General features: G+C 38.5%; 1 protein-coding gene across 2 annotated transcripts in view; it reads right to left on the reverse strand.

Moving 5' to 3' along the window:
• Window positions 1-22,307, reverse strand: part of EDIL3 (EGF like repeats and discoidin domains 3) — a 262,422-nt gene that overhangs the window by 43,869 nt on the left and 196,246 nt on the right. For both annotated transcript variants that reach the window (XM_075020331.1, XM_075020330.1), the window contains 3 exons: window positions 15,372-15,527; window positions 14,140-14,284; window positions 7,818-8,002 (listed from right to left, as the gene is read on the reverse strand). In XM_075020331.1, the coding sequence (XP_074876432.1) occupies window positions 7,818-8,002; window positions 14,140-14,284; window positions 15,372-15,527 (486 nt within the window). The remainder of the gene's footprint in view (window positions 1-7,817; window positions 8,003-14,139; window positions 14,285-15,371; window positions 15,528-22,307) is intronic.

Raw genomic sequence — 22,307 nt, forward strand, 5'->3', positions numbered from 1 at the left:
GGAAAAACTGTGTTAGAGAGTGACCTCTGGAATAGCCATCAAATATTTGCTGACAGGTAACTGTGACTAGGAAATAAAGGCATACGTCTTAATACCATTTCTCTAAGCTATGTGTTTGTTAGTAGTGTTAAAAAAGCATTGGGAACATATGAAGAGATCAGAATTTTTTTTTTTTTAAAAAAAAAGGAAAGAAAGAAAAGCTTGTTGTTCATCTGAAGCTACAGACTGTCCTAAAGGCAAATAGTGATTATCTATTTGCAAACTTAAGTCCGTGGCTTATGTGCAAGTGAAGAAGTCAGTAATGTGACCTGTTTGGCATTCTAGCCTAGGCAGTGCAAAGTAGGTAAATACAACAGTGTGCAATTTGGGAGTGGGTATCTCTCTTTACCTGCTTTTGTCTTTGACTACATCACTCCGAACTATTTGTCCATAACTACCTTATTCTACCACTGACTGCTTTTTATAGGGAAATTTATATATAGTGAGTTTCTGGCCAAGTATAGGAAAGGAAGGTTCCATATTAATAATTTAATCACAACCTGCCTTGTTATGTTGCTGCATTCTGTGAACTATCAGACTGTTTGAGCAGAATATTACCCTGTGAAGCTTCCCATCAAGGTAAACATAAGACCAAGGAGATGCCAAAGCTGAGTGTCCAAGTGAAGTCCTTCAAGCAGAAATGACAGCTGCCTTGCGAAGAACCACAAGAAAACAAAAAGATGACTTTGAGTTGGAAAGGTAAAATTACCAATATTGACTGTAAATATCTTTCAGTATCCCAATAAAAAGCACGGCACAAAGAAAGGTTGATGTCTGCACAACTTGTCTTTAGCCATCTGAAATCTGAGAACTCACTTTTCTGCTTGTGAGAAATTATATTTAAAAAACAGTACCAACTTTGCATCTGAAGAACGAGAGAGAACTTTTGTTGCTGTACATGTAAAGGACATTGGTTCCTTTCCTAGTCTATTGGTGATGGCTGTGGTTTGTTGAAGCTGCAGAGAAAGATACATGCTCTTTGTTTATAATGTGTTATAATTAAGCTTACAACTCCCATAGAATACTGTATCTTTCAAAGACCAGTCACAACACACTGCTTAGCAGTCCAAGCCTTCTAGAAGTCATGTAATTTCCTCATTATCTTAATTACTAGATTGGTTTTAAACTAACATTTTATCCTATTCCAATTCTGGGTCTTTCAAGTCCTTATTTATTAAGATGTTGTTAAGCATTTTCTTTTTTTCCAGAGTATGGCTGTTAAAATATTTAAGCTGGTGGCCAGACAGAAACCACTTATTTGGCTACTTTAACCAGTATTGGTATTAATGCTTGCTTTGCTAATGACACAATTCAAAAGGTAATTAAATAATCCATACAATGTTCTCCTTATGAGTGGTTTTCAGCATTTAGGAAATGCTACATTATAGTGATTTCCTACCTAGTAAGCCTCTGCATAATTCATTACAAATAAACAGGTAAATACAACAAAAAAGGGGAGAAAGAGGCAGGTGCAATAATAGCGAGAAGCAAATACCACATGAGAAAGAGGAAGCAATATTCGGGTTTTTTAGTGACAGAATGAACACCAACATGAAAATAAGCTCAGCTAACCAATATGAGATGAAAAATAAAGTTCTCTTCCCATATTAAAAAAGGGAAGGATTCACCTCACGTAACTGTCATCATTCAAAAATTCATCTTCTTGTTTAAGCTAATTGTTTCTCTCTCTCTGTGGCTAACAGAGTAAAGGCATATCTCCAGGGTGATTCATAACAGGAAACTTAAGACACTTATTTAGGGTAGGATGAATTATTCCCTGATAGTGCTGTCCTCTTTCCATTGACTATAGAAGGAGCCTAAGCAACTAATTAGAAGTAGATATTTTAAAGTAGCTATAAATTGTGTATGTATTTTTTATATATAGAATCTGTAAAATTAAAAATTGCTGTAGTTTAGTCCGTTTGCATCAGGTTATATAGCCAATAACTTGGTGAAATCCAAAAAAAGGTCTGGTTTGTCTCTCTAGGCTCATGTTAGCTGTCCTCTGCACGAGGCTGCTGTAGCTGACATAGCATTAGTCATGATTACCCTCTGTCTTCTTTTAATCCTCATTTATCTTAGTACTTAGACAATTTCAGTTGACTTGTGTTGGTGGTGCAGAGCACAACACGTACCACTGTCAAGTTTTGTAAATACTGGACAAATGTAGCACAAAGGCTACTTTCTATAAGAGTACTCTATAAGAAAAACAGAGTAGAAGCTGAGTCTGGTTTAGCCTTTAAATAACTCTCTCATTTGATCACTTAGAAGCCTAAACACTGTAAATAAATGCTAGAAAATTAATATATGCAGATCCTATGATGGCATGAGACTTTGTAGATAGAGATGTTTTTGCATATATATAAGAAAAAGTGAGTAATTATTTGGAATACAATTTTGTGTTTGTTTTCAAACAAGAGACTCTGTGATGTAAAAAAGATGGTCATGTATTAAACAGAAAGAATAAGCAAATTGCAGCACTGAGACAATTGTTTTCTAACGGTGTTGGTGAAAAATCCCAGTAATATTGTCTAATACTGGAGATTAGGCTAGCAGGAAAATACCCCACCCAAATGTATTATACTACTGACAATCATCACATTTTAAAAATGTGTATGTATATATGTGGCAGTTGCTCTGCCAGTATTCAAACAATCTGCTCTCTTTATCAGCAACTGTTTTTTCCCTAATAGTGCTTAGCTGATTCCATCACATGCAATCAGCAAGAGAAACATTAGAATAAGACATTGCTTGTGGCTCCATTCTGCTATTTAAGGAAAGGATGATTCTTTTCTGAGCTCAATGGTAGATATACAAAATAACTGTGGACAAACTGTATCAGGTTTATCATTCAAGCACATCAAGCTGCAGAACCTTCCGCTAGCTTTGCAGCAAAATACAAGTTAAGCAACCAGATGAAAGTCATTTTTGCAGCGAGTAAACTGCTTTAAAGTTTCAATTACAACTAGAAACATAAAGCTACTGCAGTGCTGCTGGTGACCTGAAGATAATATGGAGATATAAAAGGAAACTCAGCAGGCTCCAAGACGGGCACCCTTTTCACCCAGCTGTGCTCTGTAGAGAGACAGGCCTTCAAAAAACCCACAATATCACCATTTTAAAGATAAAATACTACCAACACATGTATGATTATAAAGTTAGGACTAGGATAACATACAAAACAGTTTATGCAAAGGAGATGGATGAGGAGGGAGAAGAGACCTCCAGCTATTTGGAGACACCAAATGAAATCAGATGCTTCAGTTCCAAGGAATATTGCAGAGGACGGTAGATCAGAGAAAGAGCATCAGAGAAATTACTTGCTGAAGCACCAGGCAAAGGACAAATGGGCAAAGGCATTAAAGCAGATCGTGTTGCTGTTCTTATTAGGCAGTGAGAGAAAGTGGGAAATCAATACAATGACGGTATGGCATCTGTTGATCTAGCAGAAATAAGGAAATATTTTAAAACTCTGAAACTTAACTAACAGTAAATAGGGAAAAGAGTTTAAGCCACTGTCATGATCTCATTATTTGTAACAGTAGAGTGGGAATGGATTTTGAGGAAAATGTTAATTCTTTTGAATGATAGTCTCAGCTAGGAAAATGAGACACAGAATGGTGAAAATCTATTTACAAGAGCAATCACCAAGCATCTGAAAGGTCAGTAGGAATAATTTTCAATATTATTTATAGCCACAGTGCCTCATTCTGAGCATACAGCAGGAAGTTCTTTAACAATTCTTTTAACATCAAATAACTGAAGAAATGGGGAGTGGGGTGACCATCTTGAATAGCAGTCCTGGATTGTGTCCAGGAGGAGCAGAAGCACTCCCAAAACTGGCAAAGTAGCCTGGTCACGGTGGTTCAGCAAGAGATCCCGGGAGAAGCTTGTGAACTGGTTCATGGTAGCAGATGATGCTGACAACCAAATCAAAGTAATAAGGGAAAGGGGCTGCCTTGAAGAAAAGTGAAGTTTAGGCTTTTCTTTAATTTCTCAGTAATTAACTTGAAATGCTTTACCTCACTTAGTTTATGCTAAGGTTATACACAATCATGGGAAGCAAACTGTGACTTTCTTTTTCTTTAATGTCACTTCCCTACCTCCCCCCGATATTTAATTCTATTCATAGAATTATAGAATCACAGAAGGGTTTGGGTTGGAAGGGACCTTAATGATCACCTAGTTCCACCCCCCCTGCCATGGGCAGGGACACCTTCCACTAGACCAGGTTGCTCAAAGCCCCGTCCAGCCTCACCTTGAACACTGCCAGGGATGGGGCATCCACAACCTCTCTTGGCAACCTGTTCCAGTGCCTCACCATCCTCACAGTGAACTTCTTCCTTACATCTCATCTAAATCTCCCCTCTTGCAGTTTAAAGCCATTACCCCTTGTCCTATTACTACATGCCCTTGTAAAAAGTCCTTCTCCAGCTTCCTTGCAGACCCCCTTCAAGGCTGCTATAAGGTCTCCCTGGAGCCTTCTCTTCTCTTGGCTGAACAACGCCAATTCCCTCAGCCTGTCTTCATAGGAGAGGTGCTCCAGCCCCCTGATCATTTTTATGGCCCTCCTCTGGACCTGCTCCAACAGTTCCATGTCCTTCTTATGTTGGGGACCCCAGAGCTGAACACAGTACTGCAGGTGGGGTCTCACCAGAGTGGGGTAGAGGGGGAGAATCCCCTCCCTCAACCTGCTGGTCACACTTCTTGTGATGCAGCCCAGGATACAGTTGGCTTTCTGGGCTGCAGATGATTTCACAGAAGTGTGTCCAAAAGAAAGGGAATCCCTCAAGAAAGTATTCAGGAGCAGAGAGAGTTGCTGGAACTGATTACTCACATTACATTCAGTACCAAACCTGAACAGCAACGTTGTTCTCTATCACCAAGCTGCACAGATTTGAACTGTGATAAGTACACAGACACTAATCAGGCAGGTTACCTAAGTTAAGGGAAGCTCCTGTGCAATGAATTAGGCCAGGCAACTGACATGGCTTCTGCAACATCATCTTTAAAGGAATGGCAAGAATGCCCTTCAGCAAGCATGTGAGGGAATTCAGACCCAGATTGACTGAGCTGGAAAAGTACAATTTTGGTCATCTAATCTCATTAACTTTTCCTCCACGTCACAAAAATACTTTCTTCAATTGCTAATGATGTTGTTTGGTGTAAAAGAAGTGTTGTGTGGGGAACCTGTAATTCATAAGTGAGTCGAGTCTAGATCACAACAGACTTTCAACAATTGCAGCACCAATAAGTTGAGTATTCTTCTTGAACCCAAAAATGCACAGTCTGTGCGTGGAGCCACATAATACATCATACTCCTGCCTCTAGAGCTAAATTGTGGATGTAGCAATCCAGAATATTTTAAAACAAAGAGCATACTTGTTACTGGCTGCATTTTTAATTCCACAGAAGATTCAGAATTTTCCTTTTTGGGAGAAAACCAAGTAAAACAACCCCAGCTCATGATGGAGAAGAATTTATCTCTAGAGTCCATCCAAAAGTGCTGTGAACTGCCCATAAGTAGCAAGTAGCATTTACGCATGATGCAAACACCACTTCTCAGCAACCATTATCACAGCAGGTGCTCTGAGATGTATGTTAGCACACAAGCTTTTAAACAGAGGAACAGTTGATAGCAATAGCATTTGGGCAAGGATCCCCCAAAATGACTGTAAGTCAGAACAGATCTGTTCAAGTCATACAAATACCACAAATTGCAACAATAATTTTTAAAGGTATTTGGCAGGCTTTTACCCAATTTTATAGGCATGCTAGTGAAAATTACAAAAGGTAAAGCAAATAAGGCATGTGGAGAAAATTCAAAGGGCATGGAAAGCTAACACTGTGAAATATCATATTGGTAGGCCAGCTACTTTAGCAAAATCCCAAAATCTGTGTCTTAAAGCCCATTTTAGGATACCATGGAATCTCTATTGGGACTATTCCTCGTACTATGCAGTTGGTGAGGGAAAGGGGCATACAGGTAAGTTTGCTTTCACATGCTTTTTCTTACAAATGTGTTTTGACTAAACTCTGTGAAAGCAGCATGACAATAAAATTGCAGTCAGTGTGTTAAAAGGTTACAATATAATACTCTGCTTTTTAAGGAAAAAACAGAGAACTGCCAGCAAAGAGAACAACAATGAATGGACAAATATAAATGACAGGCATGTCTTTCTTACAGAATTGTTACCTAGACTTGAAGCATGTGAGTCCATCTCTACTCATGGACTGAATTCAGAATGATCAGTAGAAGTATATGACCAGCTTAAGCACTGAAAAAACAAATGGTTTTAATGCCTCCTGTATTTTTTCACACAAGAAATGTTATGAATCTCTTTTGGAGAAATATCGTAAGTAAAATGAGTTTCAGGAAAGGGTAAATTGGTCATATTCCTGTGAAGTTACTCATATCACAGACATGTGATGAACTAAAAGATGAATATTTCTTCACAACTTTCTTTTTGACTAGATATAAAAAAGCACACGTGATACTTCAAGGACTTGCAGAGACTGTGCAAGTGGTCAGATTAAATTTGCAGGTTCAGGTACGTTCAAATATAGCAAGACTTATAACAGAATGGAAAATTTTAGAATATAAGAATTAACTCTGCAACCCCTTGCCATCTGTAGTTAATTAAAAATACTCTGTCACCCACAGGAGGAATAACAGACCACAGGATATTTTTGTGGAGTCTCTGCACACCCGTGGTTTCTTGGTACCACTGATGGGGCTAAATATGATACAACTGCCTCTCTTTTATGTGGAGAAACATATTCTTCTGCTTCTCCATTGTAAAACACAGCAATAAAATTTTCCTCCTCTCCAGAAGTTACTAACTGCTGTTCAACAAGCTGCTCTAAAAAACCTTCAGCAAATCCCAGGATCTTCAGCTATTTAAAAGTTAAACAGACAAGGCAACTGCTCCTTCCTTTCTGTATGCATGTAAACTTGGAGAAAAGATAGTAATCAAACTGCTTAGCAACTGTAGGTAAAAAAGCTAATATGTCATAATTTATATGTGAATATATTGCAGGGTGTCAGTAGCCACGTCTAGTGCTATTGAGGCTGCCCACCGAGAACTGCACTGTAAACTGGCAGCTGACTCAAAACACTGCTATTTTCAACAGTTCAAAAAATGTAAATGTGTCAGTCACTGGTCAAATAGGCTTCCATACTGGTGATTTATTGCAATCTTTCACATTAGCGTGCTACTGACTTGTATAAATCACTCCCAGGCTGAAAACAACCCCTGTGCACAGCTTTATAATGAATTCATGTGCTGAATCAGTCTTGCCAGCTTCAGTGCGGTGTCAGAAGGTAATTTTGAGCAGTCTCAATTCAACAAAGATCATTTCTATGAGCCGGATTTGCTAACGTGCACACAGCTGAAGTAAATATGTTTTTCTAGGGAGCTTTGGAAGGACAGAAGGGGGGAAAAAATCATCTCTCTCAGCAAATGAGAAGCCAGTAAAACAGATCTGGAACTACTATTTGAGTCCATTAACAAAGGAAAATCCATGGCTGCTGGACAACTTGTAAGGATTGGCTTGTGGAGGTGAAGGTTTCCCTGAGCAGGGTTTTCTGCAACTGAGGTACCAAAGACACGACGATCTGTGTGGGCTTCCATAGCTTCATCATCTACATGTGGCAGAGTTAGGATAGTTACATTCAGAAACTGAAGAATATGAATATAATCCTAAACCAGTCAACCATCCCCATACCTGAAACACAAAGAAGATAAACATTTGGGAAAATGTATGTGAAGCTTTACCTGTAACCACTGTGACTGGTCATTGTGGCCAGAGGTCCAGGCATTAACTTTGCCTTGCTTGTCCAGGCGGGCTTTCCTGGGCTCCCAAGCGAACATATCCATGTTGAGTGTACGGAAAACACTGGAGGCAGTAATTTGGTAGTCCTGTATATGTCCTGATTTCATCCCCAGGGGTTCAGAGCAACCTGGAATAGCAAAATAAGATCTGTGACACTACCTATTTATCTCTGTAAGCGGTTTAGGTTTTCCATTATGGAAAAGAAAACTAGCCATTCTTGAAGAAAAGGCTTTAATCAAGTCTATTGTTGGAGGAACTTGCAAACAAACAAAGGAAAAATAGCCAATTCAAGGCACTTTATTTCCACTCTACCTTGGAAGAATCAAAAACAAGATAGAGAATTCAACATATTTTATCCTGGCATAAATTTATGAAGGCAAACAAACAGAAAAGATGACTTTTGTCTCTTCTTATCTTGGTTTTTCCTGTCCAGCAGGTTGCTATTGTTTCCCCTATTCAGTTTGATTTTCTCATGCTTTTATGCCATGTCACATCAACCATGTGTTTGCCTACTGAGGAAACATTAATTTTTCTTAAAGCCACTGCTGAAGCAAAATGTTAACAAGCATTGAGCTCTTCTACACTTTTGAATTACTTTACATCTAGCCAAAAAATTAGAAAGCCCCAACACCCACTGACAGAGTGGAAGACTACAGAAAAACAACTGCAAAGGAGGAAGAATAGTAGGAGATAATCGCTTAGGAGAAATCGAGAGTTAATGGCTTATTTGTTTAAAACAGGTGGATGTCCCACATCGTTGAATTATTTTGATTATAGCAAAAGAGAGATCTTGGCCCTCTCCTTTCTCTGTTGGGTGTTCATGAAAAAAAAAAAAAAAAGACTGTGTGTTTCTCTGCCTTGCTATTGTACACTAGGAACACGGAAGGTACATTTGGATCCAGAAGAGGGAAAAGGAAGCTGACAACAGTAGAGTTACCCTTTGATAGCAGCACTGTACCAACAGTACTGGAAGCCAAGGGAGGCAGATGAGCTGCATGGTTTTAAGATTTAAAAAAATAATAAGAAGAAAGGCAAGTCAAGTGGCTGAGAGCGAGAGGGCTGCTAAGAGGTCAGAAGGGCAAATGTATGGCTGGGTGGAGTAATGTGTGATGGTTGAAAAAAAGGTGAAAGATGGAGATCGGAACATAAAAAGAAGCTGTTATCTTATTTCCTTCCTGCCCCAGATGTCAAAAACCTGCGTATGTGCAGTTGTCCCAAAGTTTTGACTTCACAAATTCGGGGATCCTACTCAGTTCAGTAGCTGACTGGACTCAGTTAAATAGCCAATAATATTTTAACATACCCTAACTCACTGAGTGAGAGTGTGCCCAGGATCTAACATACCTGGTTTTGCAAGGAGTGCATCATCACCGTGAATGTATAGAACCTTGACTTTATGTATCATTGGGAAGACAGAGGTTTTCCACCTGACACTCACATCCCTTGCTGCCGAGCGGGTTCCTATCAGGTAATCATTTGCTGAGTCACCAGCTGTGTTTCTTAAAGCTCACATGTAAGTCGTGAAGGCTTTCCTGCTGGGACCATGACCCTACTCAGTTGGTGTCTCTTGATAGAGCCAGAGCACTGTGTGACCACTTAAAATACCTTCAAAGTTTTTATTTTGTTTTTCACTTTATTTGAGCTAGGTATCAAAGCTGGTTCTCTTTTTCTTAAAAGTCCATTTCCTCCACAACATGTTTACCCAGATTTAAAGACCTGATTCTTTTTAAGTTTCTTTGATATTGTTAGCAAAGACCTTTTGGTCAGATTCTACTTTCTGTTTCTCCCATAGGTTTAACACACAGAATTAAGTGGAATTATTATGTATTCAAATCAGTAAGGTAAGACCAGGCCCTTTGTGGGGGGTCTAACACCAGGAGCAAATGCAAATTGCCAGAGACAGATAATAATATGCTCTTTAGTGTAGTACTTTATTTAAAATTTGAAATACTGACATGTTTCATATTCAATTAAAAAATAAACAGAAAAGAGAGTTAATTTTTGAAAAAAACCCAACCTTTCAGAACTGATTCTCAGTGCACAAACACAAATTGCACAGCCTTGTTTGTAGAATGAACTACCTAGTTCAAAACAAAAACAAAACAGTTTTCCTTGGAGTATGAAAGAGCAATTGATAGCACAAATGAGAGAGATTCATCTGTTGCTTTAGAGGAGGACTTGGCTTATTATTCAATTTTGAAGTATCACTCCAGGATCACAAGGGCTGTCAGCAGGAATGTTTCATCTGAGGAATCTGAAGGTGGTTCCTGACACAAAAACATGGGTTGTCAAAACTGTTTTTCAGCGCTGGTCCAATCCATCAAAAATAGTTCTATCTTTTCTGAGTATTATTATTGATTTATGAAACAACAGATGTGTCTGCTTGTGTGTCTGTGCATGCGTGCATGCATTAATGGGATTTTACACTCGCCTTCCTTCTCCGCTGCCCCAAAGGGAGGAGGAAGACAGTTGTTAAAGGTAACAGAAGAAAGTGAGAAGAGCAATGAGAACAGAAGAGATGAACATGATGCACACGGGTGGCAGAACAATGTCTTAGTGCTGTCTCACAGAGAGCAACAGCAGACCCAGTTGCTTCCCAGCTCCTATGGCACCCTGCTGCAATGACAGAAGATAATGCCCGTTTATTTTGATAGGCAAGCTATAACCTAGAGTGCAAAGGACAGAATCATCAAACTAGTACAAAACTTTGTGTCTGTAGATAGTCATCCCTCATAGAAGTGTGTTTATAATAATGCTCATGACTCACCGGGACATCTCCACTACACTGTATCTTCTTTAAGTTTGTTTTGCGATGTCCCTGCAAAAGTATTCAATCTCCCTTCCCATTTTTACAACCTGTTAAAGTTAGTGAGAGCTGATGTAGTCATACTTAATGGCTATGCTCAGTGCAGCATCTTAGGTCAAAATGTTTGAGATGCTTTGGATATAACCATCTCTGATAAATGATATCTGATAACTCCATATGTTTAAACGTATCTCAGTATAAGTTTGCAGTTACTTCTTATTTCGTCTAGCTCAATGAAACAGGAGCAGTGAAATAATGAGGATCAGTGTGGATTTGCATCTGAAAACTGAAAGAATCCACATGAAAGTTATTCTCTGTTGACTTTTCTGAGGGCACAATATTTTACTCTTCAGTCTGCATCCCATACCATGCCCCTCATCTACCTCTTCTTTCAAGAAAGCTCAAACCCTCAAAGGAAATATTAAATATCTAGTGCAGTGGAGGCAAAACCACAAATGGATTGGCATGCAAAGGTCTATATACACCTTGCCTTGGGCCAGGATTCATGCAGTATTGGCAAAAGCAGCATAGGTCAATTATTTGAGGGCAAAGGTGATTTTGTTTTGATTAATACTGGGATATTTTTCTTTTCTGAAAATCAAGGGATTTAAAAAAAATTCTTCCTATTAAGTGACATAGAATTAGATAGTGCTGAAGATGAACAAGGGGAGGGAATGTAGTATTAAATGCAGATGTTACAAAGTCCCCTTGTGTGTGAGTTTGTTTGAGTGGTACCTATAGGTACTGTTAGGATAGAGAAATAGTTACCAGTGAACAACATGCCAAAAAGAGGAAAATTACATGCTCCGAAGATGCTATGAGTCTTACAAGGTTGGTTAAGTTCTGGAGACAGCATCCCTCTGCAAGAACTAACAAACTCAGAACACCAAGAATTTGCTGAATTAGCACACAGCCACCAACATGCATCAGCATCAGCAATGTATGATATGGACCGCATGCAAGAAGTTAGAGCCTGCTATATGCACATTTGAGTGTATGAGCGAATTTCATGAGTAAATGACTGTGTTGTGTGAACAGTTATCTGTTTTTAAAAACAACAGCTTGATGCTACTATTAATAACAGCTTAATGAATAAAGGCATTCTAATAAACAGTAGCTGTGATCTCTTTCTCCCCCCACATCAATACTCTATGAAGGGAAGGGAATTTACAACACAGAGATGTGCAAAACACAAGTAAGGCAGGAACACAAGGCCATGAAAACTAATGCCTAATTTATTGATGGGCAACTCCGCAAGCATTGATCATGGTTTTCAATAAGATCTGACCATGGGTCCTGGTAAGTAAAACTACTTATGAGCCTAGAGGAGCTTATATTAAATATTTTGCTGAAGTTTGTCCTAAGAAAGAATTAGTTTTCATGATCATCTGGTTCTGAGAGACAGTAGCCCTCCCGTTAGTACTGACTCTATTCTCTAGCACCAGGATTTGTTAGAGAAGCCAGACATCTCAAAGTGTTTTTCTGCCTAAGACAGAGCACCTGGAATTAGAGTAAATTAGTCTGTCGTTATGTATAATTATACTCTTCTTTCAGTAAGATTGAAATTGTTCTGCTGAGCCTTGGCTGCCTGCAGTTCTAAGAAATTGTGACCTTGAAACTGTTAGGAGACCACTGAAATGAATTCACTTCAGTAGCTTTCACAGTTCTTTGAGCAAAACAATTCCTAGTAATTCTGGCAAGGACTTACTCTAAATTGTGGTTCCAGAAATGGAAGACATAAAAAAAATGTAATAGACTAAAGCAGCTAGACAGAATTTTCTATTTACTCTCAAACCTATCTATATTGGAAAAGGGCTACAGTGAGATTAATGCATTAACTTTTCATTTCTGAATCTGGTTTTGATGCCACTAGAGGACTGAGAATTATTTAACTCCAGCTGTTTTGATGTATCATTCGTAAACTGGGTGACTATTGTTTGTACAGTAAGCAGGCAGCCACATAAAAGTCATTCTTAAATGAATTCAGTGGAGGGCTGCCACCGGTAAAAGGTTGATCTCTTGAAAAAGATAAAAAATTTACATGCTTTACTGAATTTGTAAGGGTGGCTAGAGGTCAGGTTTTACATTTATGAGCTATAACTTCTGCTACTACAAAACTTAAGAGGGTTTGTATTGGCTCCACTTGTTCATTTACTTTTTGCTATGAGACACAATCCCTGGTTCTGCTAGAAAGCCACAAAACAAATCTAAACTGAAGTCTTGACTAAAGCAGTCCAGCAAAATATATCTTACTGCACTTTGAGTGGTCCTTGACGGCAGCTGAAGCACCCTTGTTCCTCTGAGGATGTCACACAGCACATCAGCGCGGTCACCCAGCAGCCAGGAGAAATTACTGAAATCAGCTTTGATGCCTGCTTCTGCCGTGACTCCTATGTATAGCACTGCACAAACAGCTTCCTCTCTCAGAAACTCTTTCCAGCGCTTAAGTTTAGGCTCTGCTGAGTGTAACTGTGAGTTAGAGGCTCTCTGTCTCATAGCTGCTTAGTATGTAACATTGCAGGTTCTGAGAGCTGTTGATACTTAATAAAACTGCTATAAATGACCTTTTCTAGGTTGCACATAATTGGAGGCCAATGTCCACAGAAAAAATTTATGAAGTGTTATTAGGTTGCTTCCACATTACCTTACTACTATTACTGCCCTACTGCAAGCAACGATTGTCACTTACACCATTTAGGTAAGTGTCGCTGCTTATATAATGTACATAAAAAGAGACAGGTAACTGTCTGGATAAACTCAGGCCTGCTGTCCTAGTTTCGGCTGGGAGAGAGTTAACTGTCGTCCTAGTAGCTGGTCCAGTGCTATGTTTTGAGTTCAGTATGTGAAGAATGTTGATAACACTGATGTTTTCAGTTGTTGCTCAGTAGTGTTTAGTCTAAAGTCAGGGATTTTTCAGCTTCTGATGCCCAGCCAGCGAGAAAGCCAGAGGGGCACAAGAAGCTGGCACAGGACACAGCCAGGGCACCTGACCCAAACTGGCCAACGGTGTATTCCATACCATGGGACGTCACATCTAGTTTAGGAACTGGGAAGGGGGGGCGGGGAATCGCCGCTGGGGGACTGGCTGGGTGTCGGTCGGCGGGTGGTGAGCAATTGCCCTGTGCATCATTTGTACATTCCAATCCTTTTATTACTACTGTTGTCATTTTATTAGTGTTAACATTATCATTATTAATTTCTTCTTTTCTGTTCTATTAAACAGTTCTTATCTCAACCCCCATGTTTTGCTTCTTTTTTCCAATTTTCTTCCCCATCCCACTGGGTGGGGGGGAGTGAGTGAGAGGCTGTGTGGTGCTTAGCTGCTGGCTGGGGTTAAACCACGACACACAGCCAACTGCATTTCGCCAGGAACAAACTGTGCACAGTTTAGACCTCGGGCACAAAAATGGACTGCTTGATGGTTGACGTCTGAGGGGTGGCAATTGCAGAAAACCCACCTGACAGTTCACAGCCAAGGAGTTCCATTCTCAGCGTGCAGTGTCGTCTGCACACCTGAGGATACAGCCGTACGTACTGCGACTTAATCGGAGGGGTGAAGGAGTTAGCGTACGGGGTGTTGTTGTCCACGTTTCCACGGAACACCTGTGATAAAATGACATATTCATAAAAATGCGCCAGGAGGATTACTGGAGGTTCAGTTCTGTATCTCAAAAATATCTGCATTGCTCTTCTGACTGTCCCTGTACATTCCTCTGCAAGCTTTTCCCAAGCAGAGACTGTTTCATCATTTCTACTACCCAACATACAAGTTTTTAAGCAAAACATACTGCCATGGGCTTGCATCGGCACATGTTTGCCATCTGCGCTGAATCAGGACCTCTATCTTGTCACTCCTAGAAACTGAAGCTACTAATGCAACTAAATTATGTCTTCTTTTCTAATTAGTGTATTAAATAGTCCCAAATCAATTTAGCCTGCAATTATTTATGCTGATTGACATTTATTTTTTTCCCTCCACTTCAAGAACCTGATCCAACTCCCACTGAAGTGCACTGTAACCCTCCCACTGATCACAGGGGAAGCTGAATTAAACCTATAAGCATTATTCTATTCACTCCTCACTCTAACCAGATATGCTTGTACTTTTTTTTCTTCTCTCATTATATACCTCTTCACACAGCATTTTAATTTCCTAATACAGAAACTATGTCTAATGCTGCTAAGTGCCTTAGTTCTATCTTAACTTACACAGTAAAGGGATTTTTGTTGCTTTGTATGCACAACTCTATAAAAAAAAAGGGTAACTATAAACTGTAAACACATACTTCCCACTGGATGATGCTGTTTGTGCAGTACAGATTAGCACTGATGAATGGGTTCTATGCTTTTAAGGGTTAACACTAATCTGCCAATGTAATAAAACTAAATTCAAAATGGAGTAATGAGTAATTACTGGTAAGCTAATTAAAATGAAAATCAGTTAAGTGTAATAAACAGGATTATTCTAGCCTTGGGACATAGTATTTATACAACCATCAATTAAAGTGTAAGAAATTCTTAGCAGACAGAAAGTGCAAATTTATTGATGGTTTTTTTTTTTCAGAGAAAAATAATAACAAGGGGACCTATATCATACTATCAGGCAATTATGCTTATCTACTACAGACACCTCATACTTCTGAAGGCAGCTAAACCATAAGATGTATTCATATACACGACTTAATCTTACCATGTCTTCATTTGTGCCTTTTACTTTGTACATTGTCCATGACTTCCCATCATTACTGTATGCAATTTTGTAAGATTTTACATATTCTGGACTTCCAATCCTCTTGGCACCTTGAGTTATAACTCCAGTGACTCGCATCTTCTTCTGCAGGTTTATCTGAAATGACAATACAATGTTATCACTAACCATATGAGGGACACAATTCTGATGCTAGATTCCTTTGACTCCCCCTTTTTTTTTAAATGACAGGAAGGAAGAAATGTAGCTGTAGCATTTAAGTTACTACCTTTACACTTGCGCTAATTCCTTTTATCTTCCATTCATTTCATGTACATATGCACATAAATAAATGAAAAAAAAAAAAGAACCAAAAGCCTATACTATGCTTATGTCTTCACGTGTATGTGTACACACATATATATATATAATTGATACATAGGATATTACTGGTGTATTACTGGGATTTAGCATATTACTTTTATATAAGATTACTGCTATGTATTTCCTTCCTAAAAAGGAAATGCAACAGTGCAATAATTTACCAAAGGCTGGATCTTCTGTTCTATTAGAAGCCAATTTGCAATCCCATACAAAAGAGCCTAAGTTAACTTCGGGTTAAATTTCTTTGTGAAAGTAAAAATTACATGGATGTTCTGTAAAGCAAACAAAGAGACCTTTCCTTGATTCTCACTGAAAATTCATACATCTAAAGATCATGGTTGAAATGCTAATCCCAAAACAGTCAATGGCAAAATATCAATGGCTATCAATGGATATGAACATTCCCTGTGTCTCAGTTGACTTCAACACCTTGAAGTACAAAATGAAGAAGTATGGAGAGTTCAACAATATTCAACGTTAATTTTGCCTTCTTTATCTATCTATGATATGGGAAAGCCAACTATATTCTTACAATATTCAGAATGTGATATTCAAATCAAACAATGCCGGCATTGTCAGCCTTGTCCCTGCAATGAAGTCAACCATGAAGCCATCTGTGGCAATTGCACTCCCACCTTCTTGCTGGTAGGCAGCTGAAGTCTGTAACTTTTGCACCAAATGAAGCTTAACAAAGAGTTGTCATACTGTGAGAATTGCGTGAAGATGCAGGCAGATGTGTGATAAAAGGAGATGAATGAAAATACTAGAGAGTAAACAACTGGGACAATGTAAATAATACATTAAACTGCAGTAGCACTTGCCTCCTCCAAATGAATCTTATTTCTGCTCCCTCGTTAGTGGAGCTGACCTGGTGCGATCCCTACTATTTGGGATAGCAGCCCCAGTACAGGAATATGGGGAGTCAGAGGCAGATCAAGTATCTGCAGTCCAAATAATTTAAACCCTTTATTCTTCACGTGCAACTGTGGTCACAAGATTTTCTCTCACTTGGTAATGTAATCTAACCTCTATTAAGGGTGTAAGATGATCAAACTTCAGTGTTTTAATATCTTACTGTGTACACAACGGGGAATTGGAGAAAGACAGAATTTTGCTGCTGTTTTTTTGAGCCTAGCTCTTTCTCTGCTACTTATCTGAAATAGCTGGGCTTCTGCTATTTTTCTTCTTGAAGCAAAAGAAATTTCAGTGTAGTTTTACCATAGTTCTCCCTATAAAAACTAATAAACACTCACACACCTTTAGAACAACAGTGGGTATTTCAGAGGTTTAGACTCACTGAGAGAGGAGAAGCTGCTTATAAATGATCAGATTTTTTTACAGGATCTTTCTTGGATACACCAGGAAAACTAAGGAACATTTGCAATTGCAATGGGAAGAAAGGACTCACAACAGAAATTTAGAGAGGTACAAATAAGAAGAGATTTCATGCCTTTTTACAGTCTTGGGAAACCTTCTTTTCCCCCATTTCTCCCAGAGAAAAAAAAAAAGACACATTATATTTGTAAGAGGACAGCTCCAGAGACTACTGTCAGCCCCCTAACTATATTTAAAAATGCAGCTACATGGAATAGTATCCAGCTAGACGTAAAGGTTTCTGGAAGTCTCTTATGCAGATTTCACTCTCTATATGGAATTTAAGAATATTAAACAGGCAAGTGGAATTTTTCATATATTTACAGAATTGTTCATAATTAAGTGAACACCATTGCCAAAAAGAAATTAGAAAGCACAGTCTAGCAGTAATCAGTCATTCATTGTTTGCCTTTTGCATATACTGACTAGTAGTATCTTCACATTTCACTGTTTGGGAAAAGGAAGATACAATGCAACATCAAATAAATTGTCTTTGATCCAGTTATGCATATACCTAATATACTTTCAGCCTCATTCCCAATCTTTGTTTTTCCAGATAATAATCTCAGGGAGGTTTTTTGGATGAGAATTTATGTGGAAATTTTTCCCCCTGTTTACTCAGGAAGAGTAGTTTCTAATGAAACCATGGCTTTAACCACTGGATGTTGTATTCCCACACTGGCTCCTTTCCATGCCCCAGCCTCCATCTCTAATGCACAACAAATCAACCACTACACTCCAAGAAGCAAAACAATGATAAAAAAACCACCCAAAGGTAATCTGTCAAAGAGTTTAATACTGTAGTTGAAACTCAAACTTGAAAAAAAGTCCTACTGAATGAAGGGAAGATTTGGTCAGGTAATCATAAAAATGAAACAAAAAGAATTTAAATACTCATTTTATACACATACTGTTTAACCTGTGTTCTTTGAGTTTCAGGAGGTAAAAAGCAGGCCTTTTTTCTGCTATATACCAGCCTGCTCTATACCCTTATCTGGATATCTGTACATATAAACTATACAACTTTATTTACTACTCTGTTTTAACAGACAGAATCTTTCCTTTTAGAGGCTTACTTGATCAGTCTCCATACTCTGAGTCACAAACTGAGCTTTGGCTATAGTGAGTATTGACCTTGATATAACGCAGGAAATAAAAACAGGATATTGTGTTTTGCAATTAGGTCTATATATTCTGTCAGTGTTTGCAAGAAAATCCCAATGAAGGGGGAAAAAACCCTCTTTCAAATCCCTGCAGCTTGCTTACATACAAAATCCCCATGGGCATATGGATATGCCAGGAATTATCTGGCCCTTTGTGTCTGGATTCTTTTATGTGTTTTAAATTTTTCAAGTCAGAGCTTAGCAAAACTCAAAATATTACAACTCTGCAATGACTACAATGAAGCAGGTGCTGAAATCTTTCTTACTTAATGTACTTCAGTAGGAAGCAAAGTTCCCCATGTGAAATATGAACTAGCTCCTTTAGCACTAAAAGCATTTTCAAAGGTATTTTTCTGTGGCAATTGTGAAGAAAAACAGCTTAGGAAGCTCTGCTTTGTGGATTCAGATCTAGGACAGAATGTTATATATTCTAATTACATGGGTGACTGTGTTCTAAAACAAACAAAGAGGTGAAAGTCACTAGGATAAGAACAACAGTTTAACATATCTTTTTAAAAAAGGTAATAGCTTATTCAGTTTTAAAGAAACCCTTATAATTACCTAGATTAACCGGAAAAAATCAAGGGTGGTAGAGGATCAATAGTATTTTGAGGGATTTACCCCAGTAATTTAAGTATTAATGCATGGTAAGAACCTTGTAAGAAGAAGATACTTGCACAAAAATTTGAGGAAACCATTTACAGCCAGGAAAAAAAAAAAAAAAAAAGGGACAGATCAGTTCTATGAGCCCTATAAATTTGGGGTTGAGTAATGAATTCAGACTTGATACTCAGACCCTGTCCATGGAGCTGCGTTCAGCCCCAGCTCAGAGGGACTCCTGGATCCAGCAACTTCCACAGGACCTAATTCATCCAACGTATGTCAAGGATTTGGCTGTGATGTTCACAAGCAGATCCAAGGATGCCCATTGCCCTACATCCTCATGGCATGAAGCATTTTATGAAACTTGGGTAAGGTGCTGATTAACACCTACAGGTGATGGAATCTGCCTTACACAGGTTTTGCATTTCAATGAGGAAGTTTTCTGGGGCTAGAATAAATGATGAACACTCAATCACTCAGGTAAAACTGCATGTAGAAAAAGCCAGTAATCTGACATCAATTCATTTAAATCTGATGTTACAAAAAACAGATTATGTCTACACAGTATATGGTGGATGATGCAAAGTCACCATGCTGATATCGCAAAAAGCTCAGCTAGAGCCCAGGCATGGCACTCAGCTCAAGTTAATAGACAGTGCTGAGGGACAAGATACAATACCTCAGAGTCCCTGCTGTATACACTGTTGAAGGCTGAATTCATGTACTGCCAGTCACTCGGTGCTTTCTATACTATGTCATATAGCCAAAACTACATAAAGAGAAAATCACTTGAGGCATACTCCCTCGAGTGCGGTGTATGCCCAGGAGCTGGGGAATAAAATCGACTCTATCAGTTTAAAAAGTTCCCAGCAGTCCTTGAAATTTGTTTTAACCTTGTTCCTTTCAACCACCACAATCATCTTGACTCCATGATTAGACCACTTTTATCATCACAGCAGACTATAGAGTCATGGCCTCTTTCAACAGGAGGGGAAAAAGTAACCTGCATGCCATGTTTCCTCCTCTCAGCACTGATTCTGTAGGAGTAATTATGTATTAAACAATCTTCACTGGTGTACTAATATTTTTGACTGCAATGACTCACACAAATCTGTTTCAGGATGCTAAATCATTCAGTTTTCTACACTGATGAAGATGTAGCCAATCAATATTTTACTGGAACTTGAAAAAATCTGTATCAGAAATGAAATAAAACAAATAAAAAAAAATTTCCCAAAAGAAAGTGGCAGTATGAATAAGGTAATTTGATGAGTTCCCGTAGATTGTACAGTGCATAATTTTCAAAGGCAATTCAGAAACAGTCCTGCAAATCTGCATGGTGTGTGTGCAGCTTCACTTTTAGGTCTGAGTAAATGTAGGACCTTAACACTGGAGGGAACTGCTTCATGTTTGTTTTCCATTAATAGTCCAAAAGGCTCCACAAAACAAAAACCTAAAATAACTTCCCAGCATGTTTAACAAACCTTAGAATTGTAGAAAAAAAACCTATAATAGGTCAACGTAAGAAAACAGCAGAGATTAGGGACAGCACCAGTAGAAGAAGTTCATATTCCTTTTCAATTTGTGATCATATAGTATATTCAGCGTGCAGAAACTATGTACTTGACAAAAAAAAAAATAATCAGTTGCACCTGTCTCATCTACATTATTACATACTGGAGAGAAGAGGCATGAGAAGATGAAGTGACTTTAGGAAGACACCATATGTGATGCTCCTGGCCAGAATACATAAACATATTCCCCTCATTTGTTATTGCACTATTAGCAATAACACCACTAACATTTCATACAGAACAGGTTTGTCTGAAGTATATCTTAAGAGCAAGCTTCCAAGAAATGCTCAGATTAAAGTCTTCATGAAATGTTGGGTCTTTGAGACTATAAATGTAGTTTTACATGAGCCTTCATTCATAAACAGAAATGCAGTTTATGAAGAACTATGGTGTTTACCTGTTTCAGTTATAAGATACAATAGCATTGCTATAAATAATTCTCCATCTTTTCTAGCACAACATATAGATATATATTTACTAATACTCACTATTACTCATATAAAAATTGGGTTCAATAAGGGATCAAAATTATACTGGCATTCAAAGATTTATTACAGCAATCCTTCCCTGCTGATTTCATCAGTTTTTGAAGGATTGAAATTTAATTTTTTTGTCTTTTTTTTTTTTAAAAGTCATAATTCTGATAAAGCTAGATAGAAAGCACCCACAGAAACATTTTGTGATGAAAAATAGGGACACTTGCCAATGGAAATGTTTGTAATAAACTCAGGAAAGGAGTAAACTGACATGATTCCCTCAATACTGGGAAATTTAGTGAGCCTGAAAGCTCCCTCCCCTGTTTCGTCTTCCGACTTCAAGCACTAGAGGCCCCGAACATGACTGAACATTGCTGTTTCATCCTGATGTCACGTTGAAAGCAAGAGGCTGCAGAGCAGGACTCGGCATGTGATGAGGTGCAGAAAGGTCAGAGCAGGTCAGTCACTATTATCTTCCCTGTTGCAAAGCATTGCTGGCACCTGGACATAAGGTGCTCATATATCTTGCCTGTCTATGGCTTTTTGTTACTCTCCTAATCAGCACTGTCAGCAGAGGTTCTCCAGATTTAGTTGAGGGCATTAATGCAGTCAGCACAGTAGCAGTGATATGTGTTTTAACTAGCATCCAGATTAGGTAACGCAGTGATTTATCCATGGTAGCACTCCAGCTGTTGCTGCCTTTCTGGAAGGAGGTTTATTACATGGAGGAAAGCCGACATGTTTTATCTTATAATTGTGATAGTCTAGGAAAACTAACACGGTCATTTGCTAGAGTTCACTTCACAAATAATAATTCCTAAAGCGATTGTGGGATTTTACCTTGCAGGCAAACTAATTAAATAGTTATTTCTGATCCCAACCCCTTTTTTTTTCACTTACATGGATGCAGATCCAGCAAAGTCCTTCACAACTTTGCTGTTAAATCCTCTGCAAACTCATCCTCCCAATACTGTTGCTTCCAAAGAGCCTTGCCAGTCTATCACACCTTATGGTAACAACAAACTTATCTCAGGTGTTCCCTGTACTCACTTACATCTTAGCCCCAGACAACCATCTAAAAGCAACTCATCACCTTTGCTATCTTCAGTATGACTATTTATGTGCTTCAGGTTAGGCATGCTGGATCAGAGATGGAAATTGGCCCACTAATTTAATTTGCCTTTCTGTGAAAAGATCAGAATATTATAGGTTAAACCCTAATTCTATGGAAAACAGAGGTACAGGGATTGTTTGGCCCATGTAATGCTAATACAGAGGAGCATATGTTATGAATATTACCAAAAAAAGCACTCACTTCATTTGGCTTTTGTTGAGAACTTTCACTGTATGCCTTAGAGAGTTTAC

This window comes from Buteo buteo, chromosome Z, assembly GCF_964188355.1.
Source record: "Buteo buteo chromosome Z, bButBut1.hap1.1, whole genome shotgun sequence".
Classification (NCBI taxonomy): domain Eukaryota; kingdom Metazoa; phylum Chordata; class Aves; order Accipitriformes; family Accipitridae; genus Buteo; species Buteo buteo.